At 41.0% G+C, this 18,245-nt stretch overlaps 1 protein-coding gene across 7 annotated transcripts in view; it reads right to left on the bottom strand.

Moving 5' to 3' along the window:
* The window catches only part of sox6 (SRY-box transcription factor 6), a 136,715-nt gene that overhangs the window by 87,757 nt on the left and 30,713 nt on the right, over positions 1–18,245 (bottom strand). For all 7 annotated transcript variants that reach the window (XM_025055441.1, XM_025055445.1, XM_025055444.1 and 4 more), the window contains 2 exons: positions 3,012–3,252; positions 1–79 (listed from right to left, as the gene is read on the bottom strand). The exon at positions 1–79 is cut by the window's left edge and continues 126 nt beyond it. In XM_025055441.1, coding sequence (XP_024911209.1) covers positions 1–79; positions 3,012–3,252 — 320 coding nt within the window. The remainder of the gene's footprint in view (positions 80–3,011; positions 3,253–18,245) is intronic.

The raw sequence follows: 18,245 nt of genomic DNA on the forward strand, positions 1-18,245 counted from the left end.
CCCCCTCCTCCGGCTTATGTGGGGAAGTAGAATTGTTCCGGAAGGAGTAGAGGGAACATACTTTATTGCTGTCAGATTCCTGCAAGACAAAAAAAAAAAACGTTTGGAGGAGAGGGACTAAGATTTAACGATGAAGGTGATAATGCACACGGTTGAGACAATTTTCCATTGAGCTGTTTTGACGGGATTTTATTCAAATACAGAAATTGCAAGGCGTTTGGAGCTCAGAGACGATTTGCCTGTTCTAATGGCACCTCTCTGGCTTTCACACAGGAGCCACTGTGTGTGCAACAGTGCTGGTAAAAGACAAATGACAAAAGGTAAAATTGAGATGAAATGACGAGGTACACTTTCACGGGGCACAGCCCTAATGTGTGCAGGCATCACCGTGCTTTTTATCTGCATAGACTACACACAGTAAACTCATAACTGTAATTTCTCAAATTGCTTTTGAGTGTGTATTTGTGTTGGGGTGACTGCTGTGTAATTTGTTCATTTTCTGGTGGAGACCTATTCTCAGCTGAGTGCCTGGAGCTGTCATAAATCTGTGTCCTGTCTGAAACTGTTGTTGTTTTGCAGTCCCACCTGTGTATGGTTTAGTATTTAACTGAGGGCCTTGTCTGTGAGCGACTGGCTGAGTGCTCCCCGTGCACAGACGGAGACATGAAAAAGAAGAATGGGAGAGAGTCGTGGGGGAGGGTGTGCAGGGGGGGAGAGCAGAACCCCGGCACATGGAAATGGGCTAACACTGTGGCGAAGTGTTGTGTCTGACAGAAAGACGGTGTTAATTATGTTTTTTCGAGCCTGAACACACGGAAGTAAGGTGAGCAGCCAGGAGTTTGCAGCCTTTTAATTAGGATAGAATTTATTCTTTGGCCCTCAGTAGAAATGAGAATAAAAAGGAAAGATTAACGGAACTCTGAACTATCACGAAAAATAAAAAAATAAACAAGCTTTAGTATAGTTATCACGAAAAATAAAAAAAATAAACAAGCTTTAGTATAGTTTAATGGGGTTAATAAAAGAAACTGTTGTCTGTAGTAAGGAATGCAGGGGAACGGGGCAGGAATGTTGACGGTGCCAATTTCACATCCCTGTGTGGCATGTCGAGCCCCAGGCAGAGTTGTGGTGTGTGTAGGATGGTCTGGTACCAAGCTGCAGGGTGGCACGACCGCCTGCCTGCCCGCCTTCCCAGCCTCCCCTGCACCTCCCAGCCCTGTGCTGGATGATTATGCAGTGTGGCAGAGACAGTGGAGAGTACTCGAGGGGAGAAGAGCAGTGCTGGGTTAATCAGCTGGCGCAGACTCAGGGCACAGCCCACACAGACGCATGGCACAGCAGCGCAGTCAGGTAATCAGCAAAGACAACACTTTCATTCCTTTCACCTTATGCTTCTCCTTTTCCTCTGTATCTCCTGCCTCGGTCTTTTATTCCTTTTTTTCTTGTTATTTCCTCTTACTTTAGTTACATTTAGGAAACTTCTACACACAGTTCCTCAGTGTGTACTTTGTCAGTTTAGACTTAAAATCAAGGCTACGGTATAAAAAGAGTTCGTACACAGAGGCCCAAACATTTCAGCCCTTTTATCATGTGAGCTCATCACAAAGTCCTGTAACTGTTATTCAGCTTAGTTACTGTTGTGTCTTTTGTTGTTAAATGACGAAATGGTCATAGTCACCAGTGAAACTCTGACAGAAAATGTCCAACTCTTTGCAATAAAGCATAGCAGAAATGGACATAGGTGTCATGTGATTGACAGATGGACCACCCAATAGCTGCCTTCAGAAGTGCTCCTCCCACCTTATCATGCTTTATTGTCTCTTTTCCCTAAATTGGGCTTAATAATGTATTTAAAAACCTGACTTTATTTTGATAAAGAATTATGACCTGAATTATTACTTTAGAATTTAACCGTAGTTTGCAGCCAGATAGTTGTATCCATTTTTCATATACTGTCTGTCAGTCGCATTGAGCTAACGTGATATTTGGTTGTTGAAATTGAAACACAACAATGCTGCATCATTGATAAAATCATAATTTTTACCAAGTTAAAAAACTTTACTGGCTGCGTATTATTTCCTACGGTGTTCTTAAAACTTGGCACAATCCTGTCACTGACATCTGTGCCACAGATGAAGATGACACCTGAGCAATCCTGTGCCTGCCAATTTACCTACACTGTCACTCCCCAGGATCATGAGGAGCAGTCTGCCACGGAGCCTATTCACTGTGTTTGTGTGTGTTTGTGTTGTGCTGCAATGCTGATGTGTTAAGGGTCTCTGTGGCCAACTGCAGAGCTACTTCAGGGGCCCTCTGGGTCTCTTTACCTCCGACCCGTCTGTCACAGACAACCACCTGCCTCCCACGTCTCTATAGCCCACAAGTGCCCGTGCTCTTCCTCACCTCCCTTACATCAAAGCAGCTCTGCACTTAGAATGTAACAGCATCTGGGATTTGGCTGCAGATGCAGCACATACACAACAATAAACACAACCTATGAGCTTCAAGGACAAGGAAAGTTTTTTTAATTAGCAGTAGCTTAGAAAATACTAGCTACCTTACAAAAATAAGAATAAGGGATTGTGATTATTATTATTATTATTATTATTATTATTATTATTATTATTATTTCAGAATTTCCAAATCCCTACACTTATAATAGACCAAAATGTTCTATCTTTTTTATTATGCTCCATAGTTACAGAGGTAAGTCTATGAGGTTATTATTTTTATTATTCTAATGCTCCATTGGTGTCTGACAATACTTGCTGGTCTCCAAATTTTAAATTGATTTTTTTTTAAGGGAAAACATCTCAGCGTGAGGGTTGACAGGTGTCAACTTTTTTCCGGCCTGTAGACAGCTACAGATGGCTCGGTCCACTTTTTATGTACGGTCCATGGTTTCAGAGCATCATAAAACTATGATAGTGAATTTAAGGGGTGATCATTAGCAGGGGCTAATTAGTGTAAGGGGGCTAGCCATCAGAGGCTTACGATATCACATGTCTCACCATTCTCTGTTGGGCTGACACCAGGCTGTCCCAGTCGCTCTCTGATGGTACACTGCTGAGCGGCTGCACGTCATCAGGGTGGGCTTTTCCGTGGAGTAGACTGTGCAGTGGCAGTTGAGGTGTGCCGTGGGCTTCAGCACTCTCTTCTTTTTCCCAAGGCAAATGTTCTTGACTCATGGCATCGTCCCCATCAACCACCGAGGCAAAAGGAGATGTGGCTTGCTTGGAAGACATGACTCTGCTGCAATTTAAAAAAAGCAAATTTTGTTAATTTTTATTTTTATTTATTTATTTATTTTAATATAATAACTAATTTAACAACATTTTTATTGAATTCAAGGTTGATAAGTCGTGCATCTGAGCAAATAATGCTGAATGGACCCATCAAACTCACAGAAAAACCTGACTGCTGTTTGTACTGCAGGTGACTGGCCTGTGGTGTTTGGATCAGGCCAAGAGGTTCCTAATCCCTTGTTAAATTCACAAGGAAGCCTTAATCTGAGGCTGGAACTCTGCCTGTTTGGGTCCTGGCCCAACCCAGAATCCACTTATTCAGACAAAGGTAAGCAAGAAAACGAGACCAAACAAGAACAGTTTTAACAGTTGTACCTTCTAGTTAATTTGTTTCTTTCTAAATGACTTCTGACTGGATTCTGTCCTTGAACATGTTTTTAATTCAATATGAACTATATGCAAACAAAACATCAGCTTCATTTTCTTTTGTTTTTTATCAGTAAAATTATTTCAAAAATAAGCTTCATTTTAGTTTGACATTGCTACCTGAGGACAATATGTCCTTTTCAAATAAATTGAATCAAGAAAAAATAAAGTCAACAGTGGAGGACAGAATTTACCAATGTGTCATGTTTTCATGAATATTACAGTGTAGAGTGCACTTGACATATCAGGTGCAAAAGGAACTCATGTCAAGTCTAATTTATTTTTTACACATTAACAAATTTGACTCTTCAGTGCGGAACTCATGAAAAAACCAAATAAATTTTGTTTTCACAATTAATGAGGCAGAGAGTGTGTCGTCAGCTACAATGAAAGGAATTAAATACAGGAGCAGTAAATGTAATTATGCATTTATTATCTTTTAAAAAGTGTATAATGTGACCTTCCCACTGATTTGGTGTAGTCAGAAGAAGCTGCAGCGTACAAAAATCAAACTGAAATCTACGATTTGTAAAGGATTAAAAAAAACTGAAAGTGTAAAAAAACGCATTGATATATAACCTGTAGGAGTTTGCCAACAAACAACGACAGGAATTGCTGAACAAGTGGTCAGCAAACTAAAATCCATCACAGACGCAGACTGGATTTCTGCTCCTTTCTTCCTTTTTTGTTCACAAACACAAACAGATAAATGCAGACAATCCTACAAATTCTGTTTTGTTGTTATAAATCAGCCCCATACTGAATCACCTTTAAAAAAAATTGATCTCTAGGTCCCTTGAGCAAAACTCTTCATCTCAGGTTTGCTTCTTGTGGCTGAACTGTTGGACGTAATTCTGTCTTCACTTTATTTTCTGCTCTAAATTTGCCGCAGTACTTTTCATGCTGTTTTACTTTGAGCCCTATTGGGTTATTAAATACACATAAACACATAGTCACACACACAGACATAGTCACACACAACCCCCGGGGCAGTGAAGGCCGACCTGAACAATGGCACCCCGGGTCAATCCATGTGTTACGGCAGCTGTACAGCTGTACAAACAAACGGATCAAGTCAGGTAAAAGGTTACTACTGTATGACCGGTGCCAGATCGTCAGTCTGTCCAACTGTCGATCACTCGTGCCTCCCTTCAGCCTTCAAGACTGGATGTGTTGCTGAATGTGTCTTTAGTGACACTTAGAAGTGTCACTAACTTACAAAGACAGAGTTAGGTCAAAGCAGTAGAGGTGAGAGAATGTTGAATAAAAGAGGTGGATTTTGCGGTGTGTGTATGTCTCCGTGTGTGTGTGTTTCAGAGAGAGAGAGCACCTGTCAAGCACATGGAATGTAACAATAATTTTGTGGGTGCATCCAAAAAGAGCTCAACTCCTGTCTTGACACAGGGCCTGGTCCTCACTGGAGTGTGAGAGTGAAACAAAGCTCTTGTGTAAAACAAAGCGCTGCTTTTGTATTACACTGAAAGTCAAGTGGTATTATTTTACCGCTGAAATATTCAGTCTCTCAGGCACTCTTACCCCCGGTCTCCAGCCATCAGTCAAACTGCTGAGGCGTGAGTGATAGGACGGGATGGAGGGAGAGAAAAGGAGAGTGAGGGAGAGAAGGAGACTCCAGCCTCCTTTAACATGTGTCTACAGCAATCTTGTTAAAGAATGCAACAGATCTGCAGCAGGCTCCATAACAGTATTTGTCAGCAGGAGTTAATAATTTATTAGCAGAGCTGGGAGGGCTGCACCCAGGCAGCTAAAGCGTGTGGAGAACCCCCCCCCCTCCCCCCACCTCTGACAAGGCCCATACAATACTACCTCATATCATTGAAAGGGAAAGGAAGAAGTGGAGCAATAATTCTCTGAAAATATCTGGGGGCAACCGTTCGGTATTTTAATCCTCATATTCTGAGCATGGATCACACGGGGCTGAGATCTAAAGGGGGTTGTGATGCACAACGACACACCAAAGACAAGTGATGATGAGTAAAAACGTGTGGGCCCAGCACCAGTGCACATAAAATCAAGTCGTATTTTTTTCGAGGATAACAATGTTTACAGCGCTGGCCTCCATGCTGGCAAAAACAAAAATCAGCAAAACATCTCTGTTTGCACAACAGCGCTGTGTTCTGGTGCTTTTGAAATGAGTAAAAAGCACATTAATAATTGAATCAGTTTCCAAGGCAGATAAGCCAAAAAAATATTTGCACGCACCAAACTAAACAGTGGAAATATTTGAAAGAGGATCAGGAGCTCGTGACCCCTTGCCGATCTCCGCCTCTCTGTCGCTTGATTACACAATAACAATGGACGGCTACCAAACCAGGATGATCAATAAGTGCATGAAATGCTGCTTCATTGCAGCTCACTCAAAGACAAAGCCCTTGTGACTTTGAAGACTTCAGGCAGAGATAAGTGGGCGGATGTAGGGGGTGCGCGGGGGAAGGAGGGAGGAGGACGAAGAGGAGGGGGCTGTCAGAAAAGAGCCTCTATATATAGCTGACAATATTGCTCACATTTTAAGGATTAAGATCGAAGCTCATGTGGCCTGGAATGCTTTGAGTCATGGATTGTTCCCCGCGATAATGTTTCATCATCGTGCAAAACAACTCCCAGCTTAATTGGCGAGTATTAGAGAAGTGTTGTGCACTGCTCATCTGTGGGGTCTTGTGACTGTGGGACCATGTGTCCCTGACTATCCCGTTTCCCCTTTCATCGTAAAAAGCTCCGATAGACTTTCACCCACTTGTATCTGCTCTGTCACACTGTTTACCTTTTATAGACAATGGTGGTCCGTAACCCCACACCACCAACCACCGTCACCCACCGTCACCAACAATATCCCACCCACACGCCCACTGGTCTCACTGCTGAGGTTTTTTACCTTTAAAGTTTGCTCTGAGGTTTCAGCGGTGAAGAATATATCACTTCATATATTTATCACACAAAGAAGGCATAATAATGAAGGAAATCAAAGCAGAAGAAAACTAAAAGCTATTGATTATGTCCAGGGCAACAACGATTGGTTGCTTAAAGCTACAGCTTGTAGGGTTTTCTGTTTCACTAAGTTACATGTTGTGGTTGTATCTCTGTTACCTCAACATTCCTGTCCTGTCATATCTGAGCCTGCAGTTCAGAACGTTCTAAAACAAAACATTAGTATTTAATAAATTGTGTCTGCCTGTGGTATGGTTCATTTTTTATTTATCAGGTTTTTCAACACTGAAAAATAAACAGTTTTGGAATCAGAGCAAACATTACATTTTATTTGTAAAATATTATTGAAGGTGCTAAACTTGTTATTAGATGATAAAACTAGTTATTATTTTTTAGGTTGACTCACAGTTGTATGTATGTATATATGTAGTTTTGAAGCTATTGCAGAACATGAAATGTAAGAAGAAGAAACATTGTGAAAGTGTTATTTGTTATTTTGTTATTTTGACTTTTTCCATCAAAGGTGTTTGGAACAATTTTAAATAATTACAGTTCAGTAATTCTACAAATGTTCATATGAATAGTTCAATAATAAATCTATAGCCCATAAAATAAATAAAGAAAATATCTAATACATTTTAATAAATAATTAATTTGTGAAGTGAAATTGTGTTTCCATTTTACAGACAAAAAAGAAGAGTTTCAACTACGATGCTTGATCACTAACTGTGCTGTGTATTTTTTTTTCTTTTTGTTTTTTTGAGGTGCTTTCAGGCGGTGGTTTAAAGGAGAGAAAGTCAAGGAGAATTATTTAAATCATATGTGTCACACATCAATGTGTGTTTGAGTGTGTGCTTAAAACAGAGAGAGAAACCGTGAGACAGAGAGAGAGAGAAAGAATGGTGTGTGTGTTTCCCTTCAGGGGTTCCTCCTGTTCTAACAGGTGTCGTGGTAGGGTTCCTCTGGGTTCTTCACCTGCCATAATGAGATATTACTACCTGACAGCTCCCAGCTGGAGGAGCATTGACATAGAATCCACCGTTTAGCACAATTAAATTATCACCCTCCATTGTGATTGTGCCATGCTGTGCAGCAGCAGCCAGGTTTTCCTGATACATAATCAACTCCTAATGCAGGCTGCAAATGGTGCACGGTCTTTTTTCCCACACACTCTGTCTCTCTCACACACACACACATAAACTCAAAGACACATTTACAAGCACAGACAATACAAACACCGTTTGTAATGTTATTCCTGCAGATCTGAAAAATACCACAAAGGTGTTTCAGTCTTTCTCCAGACAGTAAGTCAATAATACATTAACCCTTCAGCCAACAGAATTACCACAGATAATATCTTGCAAAATGTAGTAAATGGCTGTAAAAACACTGATTTTCCAACGTGTTACCAACCGCACGGGGATGTCGGGGTTGTCTTAATGAATTAGTTTAAATTGTTCCTCCATTATTGTTGACCTTCCCCTGCAAAAAGTCAACTCAATTATGCGGCACTTCATTTTCACTCCACTTTCTCTCCCGACGCCTTCATTATTACAATCTGCTGCAGTCACCACTGCTAAAAATCCACACTCGTCTCATAGCCACGCAGTGAAAATTAGAGGAGCCACCTGAAGTGGACACTTTACATATTAAGCAGAACGTTGATAATTACATTTCAGGCTAGAATTATTTGGGATAATATAGAGGAACTGTCTTGCATCTCACTTTAAACACTTGTGCAGATGCTGTGATGCCATGGATGGTGTCCTCCACCCATTTCCCCTACACACACACACACACACACACATACACATACACAAAGCAAGGCAGTGGCAGATGCAGGTGTGAGAGTGCTTAAGTGTCGCTGTCTGTCTACTCAGGAAGGGTCGATGAGCACTCACACACTGAATCCCTCATTTTCCCCATCTCCTCCTCCATCCTCCTTCACTCAGTGCTCCCTGTCTCCTCCTTCTCCATGTCCTCCTTGTCCTCCTCATTTATTTTAATTTTTTTTTTTTTGGCTCCCCAATGTTTTTGGTCTATGGACGACAACATAGTGTCTAACTTCTTCAGTGCACACACACAAGATGTTGAAAAATGTATTAGTGGTTATTTGATTTTCCCTTATTCTTTAGTTAAAAAGCAACAAAAGCCACATTTCAATTTCAATGTTCAAATCTCTCCTCATTTCCAGACAGACCTCTGCTGCTGCTGCTGCTGCTGCTGCTAACCTCAAACAAGTCCGGCCATCAACCAACACTACCCAGTTTGCTCAGCAACAGTAGAGCATTGTGGCTTGCTTCATACTTGACACTAAGTTATGAGCCCTTTGTGAGCGGGAGAAGGAAAACAGAAATTTGGAATTTGGCAAGAACACAACAATATAGAACTCTCCTGTTTCACGGACCCTGAAATTCTCATGGAAACAATTGAGCATTGTTGAAGGAAAAAAAGCAACGGTGACAGATGAAATATAGAGTGGGGGGCCCCCTTTTTGTCAACGTGTAAACAAAGGTCCATTCAGGTCCAGGTCCTTTCTGTCATTTATTAAGATAACTTCTCCTCTGCACCAAGGAACATGAAAATGGCTGCATTCTTTAAAAAAATCCAGTGTAACATCTCTCAGTGTTGCCAGAAAAGTGAGCTGAGGAGTTAGCGTCAGGGTGCCAACCAGAAGCAAAGAGATGCATCCAAAGTCACCAAAGAAATGCACAATATGCCTGCTGGGAGCATGGGAATCTGAAAACAGAAGGGAATTTAAATGGTTGAAACTAAAGCCCTGGTGGGAAAAAAATGAAACAGAGCCACAATCTCAGACTTTTGTTCAAACAGTCAATGGGAAAAGCATTTGAAGGGGCAATTTTGCAGAGAGCAGGAAAAGCATGACTATTGGTCTGAATGGCTTATGAAGGGGTAGGGTGGGGTAAGGGTGTATTGTACTGTATGGCAGGGAAAATATGGGCCTCAGTCTTTGGTCTTGCCATCATGAGGTCATCACTGGCAGCTCTGGTCGTTAACTCTGTTCTCAGGGACTGCTTTAAATGCCACAGGTTTGGACATCTGGTTTGGAGAAACAGTGTTTCTGTCACCACACTTGTTTCCTTTTTTTTCCACAAACAGGGAAGACTTTACATGTGCTGGAGACCACGCTGGCTAATTCTGAATGTCCCGTTTTGTAATTGGGTTAATTCAGGAATAAATTAGAGAATTACCTTCTGTGCTATTGTAATGAAGCTTCTCTGTTCTGAACCTACGGGCTGGGAGTACAACAGCTCATTAGCTACAGTTAGACCTACTTCATTAGTGGGCTTCCCCCCCTTCTTTCTTTATTAATGTTATTCACTGAGAGCTCCTACTCAGGGCATACAAATGTGTCTCCCCTCGTGACAACTGGACTCCTTTCCTCCTTTGTCTTTGGGTGCCCCTGTGTTTTCTTTCCCCCTTAAAGGAGTGTGAAAGGAGGAGCTGTGGAGGGGAGCGAGTGAGGCTACCTTTCATGTGACACGTCAGTTGGAAAATCAAAACAGTGGTAGTTCATTTGCTCCACCCAGATGAGACCATGTAGCAGAGCCATGATGAATGAAGGTCAGGCCAGCCACACCTCAAAGATTTATGATTAAGGCTTATTATGTTGGGAAACTGACATTGATTGCTGATTTAAACCACTGAAACCAATTAATTTGCCAGCACTGAATAGAAAGCATGTTCAACAGTGTGTGTCATTCTGACAGGTTGGATGGGAAGAAGCCGAGCACAAGTGAAGGGGCTAAATGAATGGCTGGCACCCTGCTCTGTTTGGAAGTGGTTAAAAAGTTACTGTGAGTGATTGACAGTGAATACATTAGAAAAAGAAAGAAAGTTCAGAAAAATGAGATCTGAAGAGCAAGAACCCAGAAAGCCCAGCCACTGATCTGAGTAATTGTCCAAAACTGGATTCACACAAGACATGTACAAGCTGGTGTTTTAGCAATGCTAAGTCGGGTTCACTCACGGTCCGGAACTTAGAAAACTTGAGTAAATGAATGTGAGACATGGTGTTAATAACCTCCAAGAGCTGACAGACATGGCTGAACAGAAAAACCTGCTGTTTTTCCAATCTGAAGAACAGACACCGGGTTGGATTAGAGGCTGAAGGAAACACAAAATGCTTCAGCTGTTCTCCGATGACCATGTGTCTGTGTCTTCAGACCGCTTCAGTTGTTCCTATTCGTATATCAGACATGATTTATGTACAGTACCAGAGGTGATGATCACTAATATCATCTCCACAGTTTACTCACATTCATCCTATTCTGCCTCAGTGCTTGTCAGTAAATGTAGCTGTGTTTCCAATATAAGCGCGTTGTTCTTTTCGCTCCTGCTGCTCATGCATCATGACAGTGCTTTAAAATGAAATCATTAACTAAATTGCTTTCTTAAAAAACCACAAGCGAGCAGCGAGATTTGTGTGTGTATGTATTTGGCCGTGGGCCACAGGCCTTTAGTTCCCAGGCAGCCTCTGCCCCGGCTCTGTTGTGGTTCCTCGCCACCGCACTCATTATGCTCTGCCTCAGCACAGCACCGTGCAGAGCTGCGGCTCTCCTCGCCTCACTCACTGGCCTGGTAGGAAATAATCTGGTAATCTCAAACTACTCCTCCATTTCAACTGGGGCCCTGCTCACACAAAGACAACCTTTGTCCTGCAGCATTTCTGAACACCCTCTGGATCTCAATCACAGAATCAATCAGAAATACATTAAACAAATACGACTTCATATTTGGAGTCAGAAACTGTTGTTTGACCTGCGATTCAAAAGTCGTACTCTATCAAAAACATGGACTTTAAATGTCACTCGAGGAAAAAAAAATGTCACTGATGTTTCACAAGATCAAAAACACACAAACAAAAAAAAAAGTCGACTTTATCAATAGCCACGAGTTGGATGTCGGTAAACAAAGCAAACACAAAGAAAGGAAAACATGGAGTGAAGGCCGGACAAATATTTGATGATACGGGGTACAGGAACACACACACACACACACACACACACTGTCTCGATCCTCTGCTCTAATCTAAGCTGAGCTGAAGGCAGCAGATGTGTCTTTCACAGCCTACAGTGTGTGTGCGACCACTCTGCAAACAATAACTGGAACACCACAAAGGACAATGCTCTTTTGCAACACAAAACTGCTTACAGTAAAAGCCTCTCACATCACTGACCTCGTAGTGAAATAACGCTGTTTTATGTTTGTTTTGGGTTTTTTTTACATTGTCCACACAGAATTATAATCTTGTAAACATAAACACACACACATGCACGTTAGTTTCTGTGTGTGTTACAGTGTCAGCCACTCTAATTCTATTTCTGCGGAAGGGTAAGCCCCTTAACAAAGTGGAAGTGACCTTTTGACCTGTGCTCAGGCTAACAGTTGGTATAAAGGTGGTCAATCCTATTAAGCTAATAATAAACATTCAGAGGGGTGAGAGTTTCCTGATGCTAACAGCCGGAGGGCTAACCTCCTAACTGAAAACTTAACTACCACAGTCATTGAAACCAGTGAAACAGAGCCAACACCAGCTTAGCTTCTAACAGCTACTATAAGAGGAGGACATCATGCTAATGCAGAACACTTGTTTTTTTAATGTTTTAAACTGATTTGTGACATTTTGTAACTGTGCCTTTGAATTTATTTAAAATAACATTTTACAATTATGTATATGATCTAGAAACGTTATACCATATTTCCTAGTATGCATTATAAAACTGTTATCATTTCAACAGAGAAACAACATTTCCTAGTATGCATTATAAAACTGTTGAAATGTTGCTGTAAAACACAAAAAAATATTTTTACTTTTGTGAACAACCAATCAAAAAGTGCATGGCCACAGTTTAAAAGAAAGATATATAATTAAAGAATCATAAGTAAAAATTAAATCATTTAAATAATTATGGAATACCAATTGTAATAAATCAATTGTGTGATTCTTTTATGTATATCAAAAAATTTAAACTGAAAAGTATAAAAAATGTTTTTTGGGTTGTTTTTTTTTTTTTTTTGCACTTATCAACTCCTCAACCTCCTCAATCTCTTTGCGTCCTGACCAGTCATTTGAAAACTCTACTCCAAGCTACAACATGGTGTGATGTTTTTATAAAAGCCAGTCTTTTGTATGTACTATGTGGACGCGTCTATGTGTAGGAAATCATGTTGTGCAGAGTTTGTGCAGTCTATAAACCATCTTCTGGTGTCAGCAGGGCAGCCGTCCAGCCTCGACCCCAGCATATCAGCTATAAAAGGCAGATCCATCACTAGAGCGCAGGCTAAAAATACTGGACCTGCTTTCTTCCATTTCCCTGTATTCTCAATTGTGTGTGCGAAACCTAAGGTGAGAAACCCTGTAGACTGGCTTTATGTGGTGTTGGTTAAGGACCTATTAAAACCTGAGAAACAAATACTTAGAGGTTTGACAGGAATAAATATAAGCAGTATAATCTGAGAGGGACAATTTCATCTTTGCTCAAGAGCCAGGTTTTTAGGAAGCTTTCTAAAAGCTATCAAAAGTTTCCAAAATTTCCCACATCCCTCTCCAGTGGGTGTGCCTGTGAAAAGCTTCGCTCCCTTCTAGAAAAGCTTTCAGTGATTGCATCACATGACAGGGTGTAAGACGATGGCAGCAACATACTGTAACATGGGGGAAATACCTCGTATCAGTTGATTCATAAACAGCAGCACTCAGACTGGTCAACTCTGTGAGGGCTGTTACGATGGAAATGAGCCAGCGCTGGGTCTCACACACACCCAGCCACCCACACACAGAAAGAGAGAGAGAGAGAGAGAGAGAGAGAGCGGTGTTCTGTTTCAACAGGGTCTCTGTCTTTGTACGTAGTCTGTTGTTTCTGACTAATATCACCTATTGACCCTCGGTCATTGTCAGCATGGCTATTTAGCCCAGATCCCGGTTTGATACAGTTAAAGTTGATGCACGACATGCCGCACACCAAGAGTCAGCAGTGATCTGCATATTAAATAACTTCCGTAATTATATGCGCAATTCATCAGATGGGATGTGATTGCAGGGGAAGTGGAATAGAGAGGAGCAGAGAGGTCTGATTCCTGGAGGACTAAAGTGTAATCACAAAACTAACATGATAATTGAAATCTAAATTGAAAGGCTTAGCTTTCAGGGAGAGCATGTCAGACATGGAGTGTGAAGGCGTTAGTGAGACGTTAGTGAAAGAGAAACAGAGGCAGGGGAGTTGAAGACTCAAACTTTGTATATAAACTACTGCAGCTATTAACAATAAAACACAGTGCTGCTTCACTGAGATGTAACTTTAATCCACCCAGGAGGAGGAAACTAATGGAGGTCTGCACACGCTGGGTGGAAGGTGTCAGAAAATCTGTATTAGAGGAAGAGACGGTAAAAGGTTAATTTAAAAATTCTTTCCAGATTTTGTAAAAATAAATCCTTAAATATTCTTGGGAATTAGCTTATTAGCTTTTATTTTAAAGACAGGATTGTTTGAATCTTTTTAATTTTTGAAAATGGTTTTAAGGGTTAAGGTGATTTTTTTTTTCTGGGTGGAACCTTCTGCTAAATGTTTATAAAAATGCATTTTAAACTCTTTTGAACCAGTTGGTCATTTATGACAGTGAATGTCGTCCCTTGTCCAGCTGCAAATGCTATTGCATTTTTATAAATTATACTACCTTTTCTTGAAAGACATTTCACTCAGCAGTTTAAATCATTTTATGTCTATTTTTGGAAAACAAATTATGACAAGTATTTTGGGGGAAAGGATCCAGGGAAAATGTGCATCTTGTTTTCCTCAACACACTCCCCGCGGCCTGATCCTGGAAAGTGTTGGTCAGAGGACATTTCAATAATTGCTCGATATTCCACACTGTCACCGCCGTCCTCTTCACTGGAGCAAACGTTAACATGTGGCCTTTAAAACTTTATATTCTAAATGTGACTATTGTATGAAACACGATTTCTCTTCACTTTAAATAATAATCATTTGTTTACACATGACATTTTCTCCGATCGTATCTTTTTCTTTCAGATGTACTGAGTTAGACATCGTCTTGTGTTTTATTTTGTTACATAAATTATACTGTCCTCTAGCTCACCTCTGAGACTGTAACGTCTTCATGGTTATTTCTCCACACATTCACTAACAGCAACTCAGCCGAGGGACTGAGGAAAGGAGACGACAAGGAAAAGTCCTCTGTCCCATTCTCTCCCGTCCTCCCTCCTCTCCCTCCACTGTCCCTCCCTACCACAGGATTCATATTCGTCCCTCAATAACGTTTAATTAGTAATGCCAAATTCATTAACCTGCACTGCTGTTATGCTGGCCTGGGCCATAAATTAGCCTAATGTGGGCAGACGTATGGCTGCTGTAATAAGGGACATAAAACTCGAAGAGAAACACAAAGTGTTCCTCCGTGGATCACGGTCATGGATTAGAATAACTCAACACGGTTTTAGAGCGCTTTCATTTTTCAGACACTCCAGCTAAATGCAGCTCATTAACACTCCCTGATAATGTCGCTAAGACAATGTCACACAATTAACGAGTTACACTGTGGGTTTCTGCTGTTTCTACTTCAATACATTTGTCTAAGCCAAGTATTACTGTATGATCATATATCATTTATATAGTCTTCTGGTCAAATTATAGTTTTGATACTGGTTTAAAAACGTAAAAAAAAAAAGACAATGCTAATCTGATAGCGCCTTGCTACAGGATTGTGGAAAATTGTTATAATATAATATAAATATATTTTCCAGTCATGTGACCCACTTCTGTCACAACCTATCATTAGAAAACACAGGTGTAGATGAGGAGCCATTCTAAAGAGTTTAGTCTAAACACAGGAAGAAAAATAACAAACAACTACAGTATCGGAGAACTGCCGATGGTTGTTCAACCGTACGTTGACCTTTCTCTCTCTCTCTATTCTTCTGTGGTCTCACCTAACGACTCACACCAAAGAGCCTATTAGGGCCTGGCTCCTGTTTTGTTGTTAAAAGGGTCTTGTCCTTTCAGAACACTCACTTCCTTGCGATTTTTTTTCATTCACGGATGGTGGAGAAACACAAGTTCATTGTTCTTGCACGGATCGAAGTTGATGTTACCAGGGCAACAGCTTTATTCCATCCTTCTTCCTTTCTTAAAACCACTTTTTTCATATTAACAGCCTATCGAGTGCTACCTTTTAAGTCACAGGCAGGAAGGCTCGCTCACTTTTAATTAGCTGTGATGCTGTTTGCCAGGAGACGACATGATGAGCTAATCGAAATTTACAAAGTAATGACATAGCTGCCTCCTTCCGCCAAGGCTTGCTCTAAGAATAACAATAATGAGGCCATTATCAGAGACTGCACTTTAAAACACTTTCTCGTCACCAAAACGAAGGCCATAATTGTTCTGGCTTTTTCCATACAATCAACAATCCATTGTTGCTGAATTTAAGAGTACGGGAACAAAGAATGGTTGCCTTAATGACTGGTCAGTGCTGCCATGATGAGCCTGTACAGTGTCCACAAAGGCAGGGGCTCCACAGACAACTGATGCCTTGGTGTCATTTTGTAGATTAAGTCATTTTAAATGTGGTTGACTAAATTATTATTGAATAAACAGATGATGTTTTTTTTTTTCATGTTCCATTTATTGTTCGTTCTGCTGTCTTTGCTAGCAGCAACAAGTTTGAACCACTGCAAGTTGGACACTGCTGTGCTCTTTTCTGCGCTACCACTAGGGAAAAACATCTTCCAAACCTTGTTGTTCGTGTTAGAACTGAGAAAACTGAACCGTTCTGTCTGTGATTCATTTATCAGGATTAAAGCTCTAAAGTTCCCTTCCTTCTTTTAGTTTGGGCTACAATTACCCACTGCAGGACAAACTTTTATGTCAGTGATTAATCACAGTAGTACAGGCTGAGGGGACATTCTCCTGCTCCGGCTATTACAGCGCTAAACGTGTGGTGGTGACTTGACAAAAAAAAAATAATAATTTACTGCATTACACCCACACGTAAAAAAAATTAATTCCACTGGTAAAAGATGATTAAAGTCATCTACGAGGAGCTGATCCTAGCTTTTCTCTCCACGAGTCAAACTAACGAAATTGGAAAAAGGACCAGACAGTCCCATCATTTGAGAAATATGGGACTGCAGGAAGGTGTTCAGGTCCGTGAGATCACTGTTTAATATCAAAACACTACCACGCTGAAATTAGACTGCTAATAGCCCCTGCAATGCACAGTTCAATGAAGGGAAAAAAGGTGAAAATAAAATATTTTTTGATCAAATTCCCTTGGTGAACTAATTGGTTGAGAGCTCAGCAGGGCTGTACAAACACAGAGCTGCACCTCTTGGCTGCAGCTCATTGTAGAGACAGAGCTGGAGGGCAGGAGGAATGCTAAGTGGGCCCCTTAGCCTAGTCAACCTTCAGTGGGTTTCATTTATCTTCATCTTGTTAGACTAAATTAATTAACAATCTCAATGTTACACACTTTCTCCTTTCATTACATCAAATAATGGCAAAAATAAAGGGGGGGGGGATCTTGCCCACCAGGAGCAGATAGACACCGAAGACATGTCTCTCTCTATCTATCTATCTCTTTGTCTCTCTCACTCTCTTCTTCTTCCTTATCTCTGTATTATGTGTTTCCTGTTTCCCCCTTTCTCTCTGACTTACACTCTCATTATCTGTCTTTTTGACAACACAAAAAACAAAACCGCATCTAAAATGGCTTCTCCATAAACATATCAAAAATTGATCTGAACTTACAACCTAACGAAAAGGCTAACGCTACGATATGCATGACACTGTGCACATACACAAAAAAACATTTGGATTATGTTTTTTTAATGAGTTAGAACTTTAAATTGACGGCCATTATTTTCACAGCACAACAAAAACAAAGCGTTCTCTCACAGGAACTCTCTGAGAGGCTGATGTATATTTTACAAAGGCTTAACGGGAGGAACTTTAAGTCACTGAACGTACGACTCAAAACCAAACTCCTGACTCATAACAATCACAAAAAGCCCCTTCATTTTTTTAACTTCGTACAACAAGTCAATAACATCTGCATCCTTGAGCAGAGATGTGTATGCATGCTCAGAAATCCCCCTTTGACCTAGTTCAGCCGCTTGAGAAAAGACACTGGGATTCTTCACTGGAAGAATGTGTGACTGTCACATCCATCCAGCCCCTGGTTCTGTCCTTTTCTCCCCTTCACGCCCCTCCCTCCCCGTGTCCTCTGCCCACTCTGAACCCCATCCAAGTAAACGGGCTAACCCTGAACCAGAGGCTGCCTTTAATCTTGCCCTGATTGTTCAGGCCTCCGATCTCCAGCCAGCGTGTGTTGATTCTTCCTCCTCTCACTTCTACTTTAATTAAAACAGACACTGACAGACGGATGTGGATTAGCAGCGCAATAATGTGTTTACTTAGAATAATCGCTGCGTTTTCTCACAGCGATGAGAACAAAAGGAAATCGTTGACAAGCAGCCAAGGTCAGTGGGTCACGTGTCCTTTCTCCCTCTCCTCCTCTGGGTCTCTTTTGTACAGTAAATGTGGAACTGAATGTAGAAATATTCAACTTTGCCAGTCGTAGTGGACGCGGCAG

The sequence above is a fragment of the Cynoglossus semilaevis genome, chromosome 5 (assembly GCF_000523025.1).
Source record: "Cynoglossus semilaevis isolate Cse_v1.0 chromosome 5, Cse_v1.0, whole genome shotgun sequence".
Lineage (NCBI taxonomy): Eukaryota > Metazoa > Chordata > Actinopteri > Pleuronectiformes > Cynoglossidae > Cynoglossus > Cynoglossus semilaevis.